The 10262-nt window shown below is 44.5% G+C and overlaps 1 protein-coding gene across 1 annotated transcript; it reads left to right on the plus strand.

Moving 5' to 3' along the window:
• Positions 1 to 5259: 5259 nt before the first annotated feature.
• On the plus strand, positions 5260 to 6678 carry CNR1 (cannabinoid receptor 1). The gene is made up of 2 exons (XM_061207419.1): positions 5260 to 5345; positions 5421 to 6678. The coding sequence occupies exons 1-2, from the start codon at positions 5260 to 5262 to the stop codon at positions 6676 to 6678; spliced, it is 1344 nt and encodes a 447-aa protein (XP_061063402.1).
• The last annotated feature ends 3584 nt before the right edge of the window (positions 6679 to 10262 follow it).

The raw sequence follows: 10262 nt of genomic DNA on the forward strand, positions 1-10262 counted from the left end.
GGCAGCTGCTAAATGAGAAGGGAGGTTTTGTGTACTGATGTGGAACTGTCTTCACATATACTTTTAGGTGGAAAAGCAAGGTGCCGAACAGTACGTATATTAGTGTTTGTTAAAAAGAAAAGAAAGAGGGGATAAATGTATATATATTTGCTTGAATATGCATGGAATATCGCTGCAAGGAGTACCAAGAAACTTCTTGCCTCTTGGTACTGGAACATCAGAATGGGAGAGGTTAGGTTGACTCTTTGCTGTATATCCTTTTGTACATTTTGAATTGTATGAATGGAATATATACATATAAACAATCAAAATGTCAAATAAATTAGTTTTAATTAGGCAGTGTGAAGGGAGAATTAGTTACTTGAGAGGAGATGACTTATAGGATGGAGATCATGGACTGGCCCCCAGTAGCTGCTTGGAAATGTTGGGCTCAAACTTTGATCTTCAGGCCAAATGTCCATTGAACTAATTACCTTTCTCTCTTCTAATTTTAAGAAAAGGCAAATATATATTATTAAATCATGGCTTTCATGGATCAGTTAATAAAATTCAACTGCCACCATATTAGGTTCATGGGAAGATTTCTAAGGGAACCCAGCCTCCCCCATCCCCCCTACGCCTGCTATCATGTTATCAGGTCAGTGAGTCACAAGAAAAAAAAGATGCCAGTCCTGTGCTTGGAAAGCACATTCTAGTTATGGAAATAAATATGTAAACTTATGCATAAATGCTATGATGAGGTCTATAATAGAGGGGAAAACTGGGGGACTAGTTCTCCCTGGTGGGAAGGGCAGGTCAAGGAGGTAAAGATAATTTATCTCAGAAAGACAACTTGGAAACGAGTATTTCAGACAGAGGGAGGGGTAGGAGGAAAGGAGGAAGGTGTGCAAGGGTGATTCAAGGAGCAGGGAGCCATCTCCCAGGCCAGGAAGCTGTATGTTTCAGTATGGGTGGCAGTTGAGAAGCAAAAGTAAGATTTGAGGATGTGCCAGGACCATTAACAGCTCTCACAGATTGTGGCTATCTTCTGTGTCCTTCCTATTCCATGAACACTTTCATATGTAAGTGGAGTTGTTGAGCGAATGTAAGTTTGCACAAAGAGCAAACTTGACTCAAGAGACATGGCCCAATGGTGGGCACATGTAGGACATTTTCTGGAAGAGCCAAGGATGTGAGAAAGGATATGACAGACAGATGGCTGAACAGGGAACTTGAGGACACTTGAGAGTGAACATATTGGATGTCCAGCAGCCTTCTGCATTCCATTTTTATTGGACAGCACTGCTCTAGAATCAGAATATCTGAGTTCATTCTGGCTCTGCCCTTACTAGCTGTGTGAGTGGCAAATTACTATGGAGCCAGGCTGAGCTGGGGACTCAGGAGAGATTGTAATAGAGGAACCAGGAAGCACAGGGCAACCATTGTGGCTGTTGAACTTCAGTCTTTTATTTCTGCATCCTTTATTTTTATATCCTCCACAACTAGCCAACCTCCCTGGGACACCTGGTTGGGCTTTATCAGACTCTCAGTGCACACTGGGTGTCCCTGTGTGGTCTGTGCACTAGTGCTCCTGCCTCTGGTTGAGCAATTCCCAGCCCTTGTGTGCCTTGCCCTTTGCCAAAGTGGGAGGGTGTGCAGAACCGGCTCAGAGAAGAAGCAGTAAGTTCCTGAGTGATGCCAGACGTTAGCCATGGATGATGCGGGGCCCTTGGTTCGGTGGTGCCTCCAAACTGTCATTGCAGGCTATACTGATCGTGCGAAAGGGCTACAGGACCATGAAGGAGCTAAGGGAGCCCTCCTGACTTACCTGTCATGCTTGCTTTGTTCACCATCCGGTAAAATATTGCCGGTATTCTCCTTCACCTCTATCTAGCCAAAGTCGCCTGTGTCATGTGGCTCATTCCATGAGTATTTAGGCTAGGTAATCATTGCACAGGCAGCTTTCATTTACAATGTCAGTTACCTCATCTAAATAGAGCATTTTTCTAGCGTGAATGGATTGGGCAGCTATTTAGGATAGATACCCTGATTCAAGCTACATGCTTATTTATTCCCATTATGATTGGGTGAATCCCTCCCCCACCTTGAATAGGAAAGGGATTTTTTTTCTCTTTTGAAATACATATATTCAATCAACCAGCTTATGTAGGGCCCCCTTCTATACACTAGGCATTAACATTAAATGCTATGAATAAACACTAAGATAAATAAAATTCCTTCCCTCAGTGAGCTTACTACCTAGTGGGTGGGAGGGAGGGGCAAAACAGATGCAAACACGGAGAAATATTAGAATATTTAGTAAACACCATGGACACCATGGTAGAACTCTATCTGGATATTCTAGGAGCCCCAAAGAGGGTATGGTGGGAGCAGGGGAGCTACATCAAACTGAGGGGAAGGAGTTGACCAGGTGGAGGAAGGGAAAGGGTGTTTGCTCAGAGGAGTGTGAAAAGCAGTGGAAGCAAAAGCACCAAGTTGAAAAGCAATGGATTTGGTGTGTTCATGGAACCGAATTATCTGGTATAGTGGCAAGTCCAGGAATGGTGAGAGGAGGGATGGAGAGACAGGCAGGGGCTAGACCACCCTGGGAAGGAAGCATTTTACTGGACTTCATCCTATGGGTGTGGGGATGGAGGTAGAGAGCTTTCCTGCTCAGGGAGAACAAAATGTGGAGAGCTCTGGGCACAAGGGTGTGAGGGTCAGATCTGAAAGGCCCTCAGCTGGGCTGACACAGATGGCAGAGAGAAGAGCTGCGTGGGATGGTCTGGAGAGCATGGGCCTGAAAGGGAAACCTCGTGAATGAACTTGAACTTGGTCTTTAGGGCAAAGAGGTTGAAATAGGGGAGTCACGTAATCAGCCGCCTGTTTTATGAAGATCACGGCAGCAGCTATTTATTTGGCAAGTGATCAAAAGGGGACCAGTCCAGAGAAAGGCAGGAAAACTGGCCACGTGGCTGGTACTCGGGTTCTGGCGAGCAGTGATGGTGGCCTGGACTTAGAGGTGGCAGAATGTGGGAAGTTGGGCCACATTTAGCATGTTGTGCCTATTCCCAATTACTAGACAAACAGAACAAAAACCACATCATGACACTTCAGGTATTCATTAAAAATTTTTTTCTGTGTCTCCGTGTCCTGCCTCCACCCACATTAATTCTACATACTCTTGGCATAAACATCCTTTCCTTGGGGAAGCCGCCTTCAACCCCCAGACTGCTGCTCCCACAGCATCCTGTATGTCCCCGACTGTAGCTGTCACAGTGCTTGCTCATACTTACAGGGTCAGCCTGTCTCCTCTGCTACACTGAACTCCATGTGGTCAGGGGCTCTTTCCGGATACTGTTCTGTTCTTAGTGCCTAGTACAGTGCCTGGCATATAGTGGGTGTGCCACAATTTGTTGAATGGATGAATAAATGAATTATTAATTCAGATAGGTGGGATCTCTGTATTTTAGCAGGAGGATTCAGAACATTTTAATTGGGTCCAAGCTAATGCCTATCTTTCCCCCTCCCAATACAGTGTGATATGTTTAGGAACAACAAAAAGACAATTAGTGAGTAAAATATTGGCTTTTATGATTTTTAAAATGATTGTAGATATCACTCCGTACTTCAAATATCTCTTCTTTGTTTATTTATACTGAGATCATTGACATTGAACATTGTCTTAGTTTCAGGTATACGATATCATGATTTGCCTCTCCCACACGTCTTGATGTGGCCCTTTTATCGTTTGCTGTGAAGTGCCATTCAGCTGGTTTTCAAGTCTTTTTCAGAGGGAATTGTTCCATTTGTAGCTGTAGATTAGGTGGGCCTCTGGAAGGAGGGGGTTCCGGATCTTTGTACACCGCCATCTTGGACTGCCCTCAGTATTTCTAATATATAAGCTAAAGAGCCCAATAGCCACATTTTAAACAAATATTTATAAATAGGAACACCAATTCTCTGGCCATTTATCTTGAAACAGAGCCAAATTGCCTTGCTGAGAATTGAAGAGTCCTGAAAATCTGGCCGCTCTTCTCAGCCATCCTTATTTCCAGTGCCATCCACCTGGAAAGGCTTGGATGATCAGGTCTTTCTCCCATCCTCCAGTGTGTGCTGGTGTCACCTCACCACTCATGGAAGTTGCTGTCTGGAAGCACTGTCCATTGTCACTACGTTCCAGTGTTAAAGATCTTGGTCTTCCCGGGAGCCTCAGTGCAAATTTACCCTTCGTAACATTTTTCTTGGCTGGCGTAGACATTCTAGAAGTTCACCTCAGCCATGGCTCAGTTCAAACATCTTCTGTGGGTGAGGAAACTTGCCTGATGGAGTCAGGGCTAGAATCTGGATCTTCCCATTAAGGCCACTTGCTTCCTATAGTTTCCAGCAACGTCCTCCTCCGCCTTCATGCTCAACACACAGGCCACACGACCCAGTCCTTGACTCCACACTCTCTTGTTCTTTGGTTGTCTTATATGCTCAGCCTTACCTGTGTGACAAGGCAGGAGAGTCTTTAAGAGCAGAGACTGTGTGACATGTGGTTGCTTTCCCCACCAGCATCAGGAGTCTGTGTGTGTGTGTGTGTGTATGTGTGTGTGATAGTAGAAGCCAGGTGGCAAACACTCCCTAACACAGCCACACCCAAGACACATTGCTTTCACTTGACCACCAGACCCTGGAGATCCACGCGGGCCTCACACAGCGACTCAAGTCCAGAGAGCTTAAATAATGAAAGAAATAGATGTGTTGGGTGTGTGCCCTACCTCACCAACTTTTGACAGCTTTTCTTGTTTTTTTTTTCTTTTTTTAATCTTAATTGTGTTTTTATTTTTATTATGGTATTTTTTCTGTACATTGATCAAATGCGTGGCTTTATTTTATTTATTTATTTTTTCGCTGCTCTGTGTGGCTTGCAGAATCTTAGTTCCGTGACCAGGGATCTGAACCCGTGCCCTCGATAGTGAAAGTGTGGAGTCCTAACCACTGGACCACCAGGGAATTCCCTGGGAAGCTTTTCTTTAACTGAAGGATCGACTCATTTTGTTGACAGAATCGGACAAGGATTTTACCTATGTTCAGAGACAGGAATGAAATAACACAAGGGGACATATTTGGGATGTTTACCATCGTTTTTTTTGGTGGGGGAGCAAGTTGTTCGTGTGTTTTAATTCTCCCTGTTCTCTCCCCATTCAGCTTATCTGTTTTCCCTCCCATCAGGGTTTCCTGCTGCGGGGCTCTTTCTCAGTCATTGTGAGTGTGGCCTAATCGAAGACAGAGGGGATGAAGTCCATCCTCGATGGCCTTGCCGATACCACCTTCCGAACCATCACCACAGACCTCCTCTACGTGGGTGCCAATGACATTCAGTACGAAGACATCAAAGGCGACATGGCATCCAAATTAGGGTACTTCCCGCAGAAATTTCCTTTAACTTCCTTCAGGGGGAGTCCCTTCCAAGAAAAGATGACTGCGGGAGACCACCCCCAGTTAGTCCCAGCAGACCAGGTGAACCTCACCGAGTTTTACAACAAGTCTCTGTCCTCCTACAAGGAGAACGACGAGAACATTCAGTGCGGGGAGAACTTTATGGACATGGAGTGCTTCATGATTCTGAACCCCAGCCAGCAGCTGGCCATCGCCGTGCTGTCCCTCACGCTGGGCACCTTTACGGTCCTGGAGAACCTGCTGGTGCTGTGCGTCATCCTGCACTCCCGCAGCCTCCGCTGTCGGCCTTCTTACCACTTCATCGGCAGCCTGGCCGTGGCAGACCTCCTGGGGAGCGTCATCTTCGTCTACAGCTTCGTCGACTTCCACGTGTTCCACCGCAAAGACAGCCCCAACGTGTTTCTGTTCAAACTGGGTGGGGTCACAGCCTCGTTCACGGCCTCCGTCGGCAGCCTGTTCCTCACGGCCATCGACAGGTACATATCTATTCACAGGCCCCTGGCCTATAAGAGGATCGTCACCCGGCCCAAGGCCGTGGTGGCGTTTTGCCTGATGTGGACCATCGCAATTGTGATCGCCGTGCTGCCTCTCCTGGGCTGGAACTGCAAGAAACTGCAATCTGTGTGCTCAGACATTTTCCCTCTCATCGACGAGACCTACCTGATGTTCTGGATCGGGGTCACCAGCGTGCTGCTGCTGTTCATCGTGTACGCCTACATGTACATTCTCTGGAAGGCGCATAGCCACGCCGTCCGCATGATCCAGCGCGGTACCCAGAAGAGCATCATCATCCACACGTCCGAGGACGGCAAGGTGCAGGTGACCCGGCCGGACCAAGCCCGCATGGACATCAGGCTGGCCAAGACCCTGGTCCTGATCCTGGTGGTTTTGATCATCTGCTGGGGCCCTCTGCTCGCGATCATGGTGTACGATGTCTTTGGGAAGATGAACAAGCTCATTAAGACAGTGTTTGCATTCTGCAGCATGCTCTGCCTGCTGAATTCCACCGTGAACCCCATCATCTACGCTCTGCGGAGCAAGGACCTGAGACATGCTTTCCGGAGCATGTTCCCCTCGTGCGAAGGCACTGCGCAGCCTCTCGATAACAGCATGGGGGACTCGGACTGCCTGCACAAACACGCCAACAATGCAGCCAGCGTCCACAGGGCCGCGGAGAGCTGCATCAAGAGCACGGTCAAGATCGCCAAGGTGACCATGTCTGTGTCCACGGACACGTCTGCCGAGGCTCTGTGAGCCAGACGCGTCCCTGGCAGCACAGGAAAAGAAATTCTCTCTCTCTCTCTCTTTTTTTTAAAAGCTCAAAAACCCGGAAGAGTCTGTCGTCTCATCGGTTATATTTTTTTAAGTTGACCACGCTCAGTGAAAAGGTGATTGTCACCGTGATCAGTTTTCAGTTCTCTGACGTTTCCGTAGTGTAGGTCCTCAAACTCAGTTCTCCGGGGGTTTACGGTGAAGAAAGCCTGTTGTTTAAGGGACTGGAAGGTCCTTCAAAGTCTCAGTGAAATAGGAGACAACCTTTGGCTACACAATTGGAAGCCCAAATACCCATAGAAAAAGGCCATCAAATGAATAATGCCTTTGTAATCACAACTTTCATTATAATGTGAAATGTACTTGTCCGGAAGTAATCAGAGATGTCCATTTTTACAACAGTTATAGTATTAAAGTAGAGCTATTTTGTAAAATGTAGTGTGTCCTGTGAGATGTGTATCAGTGTTTACCATGTGTTATTTATATTTGTCTAGTCCAGCAAAACTGCAAGGTGGGCTTCTACAAGAACAATGGCACATAAGCAGTGGATATATGCCAATGAGACCACTTTTTAAAACATTATTGCCCATGATGTAACTTTAGAAACCTTAATATTTTTTCAAATATCTCTATTTAAATTTGACATTGAAATAACCATAAAGGTTTATTTTTCTGTTAATCCAACAAGAAGAATTTGAAGACTGTCCAAAGTCTTGAGCAGAATTCATTGACACTTAAAAATTTCTTAGTCCTGCATTTTCATACGAGGACTTGTATTATCTTCTGGACTATAGCTGTTCTGTTGGGTGATGGATTACAATCAGAACAGAAGAGAGACTGCATATTGACTTTGGCTGACATCTCCGACTTTCTTTAGACTTTAGCTCTTACTGGACCTCTTAAGACAGCATGTGTCAATCTTAATGTATGTTGTTATCACTGTGCAATTGCTGTTTTCTTGAAGAGTATTGCATCCTTATATTCCAGGTTTAAGTAGATTTCATGCCTGGGTGGCCAAACAACAATCTTCATTTTTTCTTAATTGAAAAGAAGTATTGTCTGGATCAGTAAAATTATACTGTGTGTGAGTGTGAATATATGTGTGTGTGTGTGTGTGTGTTTCTATCCTGTAACTGTTCTAGTAATGTCCTAAAGTGAGAAAACTGTGACCACGTGTAAGCTGTTCCCCTTGCTGCACTCTTGCACATGAATTCAGTTTCTAAAATTGAGTTCTTCCGGAAATCTAGTTGATAAAAATACTGACCAGAAGCCTTCAGAACCCTCCCCCTTTGAAGTTGGGTCAAGTAGTACTAAACTGACCTTTAGGTATTTCATAAGACCAGCGTTTAGCAAGGAATCATCTATAATGAACCTTCAGGTCAAGGTCTGTGTTTACAGTGTTCATGTCGGGAAATGTTTGGTTTCTGAGCACCTATTATTGATCAAGTCCATGGAGATGTAAGTCATTATAAGGGAAGTAGCTCTAAAATAAAACCCTCCAGTGGTAACATATTTTAGTTGTGTGTGTAGGCAGCGTGATCGCAGTTTGAGTAGCACTATACTTTGCTCACTGCAGTGGGACTACCAGATCCGGCTTATGCGGTAAGAAGGCCTATCAGACGGTGGGTGAGACAGAAAAGGGCAGTGAGAAGCTGACACACTCGTGATTGAGGCCTGGATGTCATACGGCTGCTTCTGTGCTTCGTGCAGATGCCCTTGGTGACAACCCAGCACCCAGCTTTGTCTGTATAGGTTTGGGCTCTTTAAAGAACAGGCCTCTCCTCTGTTCCTGATTAGCAAGAGGTGCTAAAGCATAAAGATGAGCATGGCTTGCTTTCTTCTTACGCCCCAGTTTCATACTCCTTAATGGTGCCATGGGTGCTCTGAATTAGGCCCTTTCCCAGTAAGCACTGATAATGCTGAAGAAGCCACTTGACTCTGACAAATTTTACTTACAGACTATCTTCTCCCTAAACAGATAAAGCATGGCTTTTGCAGGACCAGGAGGCCTGCACAGCCTGATGTAAAGCAGAGAGCTAGCATTTATCTGGTGATTGCTAGCTATGTGGTACCCAAGCAGCCTGATGGGGCAATGTCCTTTCTTGCAGTGTAAGGTTGAATGTGGCTTGTGGGCCAAGCTGAGATGCTTTTAATTGTCTGTACAGCTCGAATCTGCCCGCTGGTTCCTTTACTTTACCTCTCTGTGATATGCAGATGATACGCTCAGTGTGCTAGAGGATTAATAAGATCTCTTTAGAAGGAGAAAAGATTATTTATGAAAAAACTCACCAGGGTCTAGTTTGCATTGAAGAATTGCCACTCTTTTGTTCTAAATTACCCTGAAGATTAATCCACACATCTCAGAGCTCACTAGGCAGTACCAACGCTCTTCTCACAGCTATGAAGACTTGGTGAAGATGAAATTCTTGTTATTGGTAGAAAAATTCCAGGATTCATTTTTGAAACTGTATTTGTGTGTATGCAATGTAGATTTTATAGTGTGTTGTGCTTATAAGATCTCAATCACATATAATAAATTAAGGGACAATGGGGCTGACAGCACTAAACTTGGTGCTTATTGATATTCTAAGAAATATCTGTGAAATATCATCATGTATGTATTACACCTCCTTCATTTTAAAACATTTAAATGAGTTTGATTCACTCTGATACTTTTAATATCATTTCCTAACCCAAGTGACTCAAATGTTCTCCCCAATGAATATACTCATTAGAATTATTATTCAATAGTATCATTCATTAATTAGTCCCTTAATGAGACCCATTGATTTAAATATAATTTAGATTGCAGTAAGCTTTATAAGGTCTACCTTCAGAGTTATCTACTTTCCTCTGAGGCTGACATATGTGTCCTGATCATGCATTTCACCATCATATATGTCTTTAGATAGGGCCAAATGCCAACCTGCTCAATTTCTTCAGAGTAATGATGAACCTTTCAATCCCAGACTAACAGTTTTATTTAGAAAAGGAGGGCTGTCTCCAAGAACCCCTAATTTTCCACTACGTATGAAATAAATGTAAAAGAAACACAGATCGGGAAGAAGCTACAGACATATGCCTACACTTGAGATGATTCCCAAGCCTCCCGTCACTCTGAGTCAGGTCTACGTGGCATTAAGTGTCATGGAATTTTGGTCGTCTAAACCCACATTGCAGGAGACAGGCCCAACCTCCAGATGAGAATTTGGGCCCTCGATGAGTGGCATTCTACTTACTGTCCTGTTGATTGATTTCTGCCATCCCATGTCTGTAAAAGAGACCACCAATATCATGAGCAAAATTAGATTTCTCGCGTTCTAACTGTATATTTGTATGATATTTTAAAATCTCCTAAATGCTGGGCAATGGCTATTGACAACTGTCTTGCACTGGCCTTCTGATGAAATGTTAACAATGCCTATTGTAATATAGACAAAACATTTTATCTACTGGTTTGGGCTGAATGTATGTAAATAGGTTTTTAAAAAGTCAGATGTTTAAGCAGTGGCCTACAAATCAGTAATTTTCAGATAGGAGAGTTTCTTCACATTGCTGTGGCATCC

Source organism: Eubalaena glacialis, chromosome 12, assembly GCF_028564815.1.
Source record: "Eubalaena glacialis isolate mEubGla1 chromosome 12, mEubGla1.1.hap2.+ XY, whole genome shotgun sequence".
Taxonomy (NCBI): Eukaryota; Metazoa; Chordata; class Mammalia; order Artiodactyla; family Balaenidae; genus Eubalaena; species Eubalaena glacialis.

Excerpts from the sequence above, each read along its gene's own strand:
- CNR1 (XM_061207419.1), top strand. The coding sequence starts at position 5,260 with ATGAAGTCCATCCTCGATGGCCTTGCCGATACCACCTTCCGAACCATC. Across the intron at positions 5,346-5,420 it reads GTGGGTGCCAATGACATTCA|GGGGAGTCCCTTCCAAGAAA; the intron begins GTACGAAGACAT and ends AACTTCCTTCAG.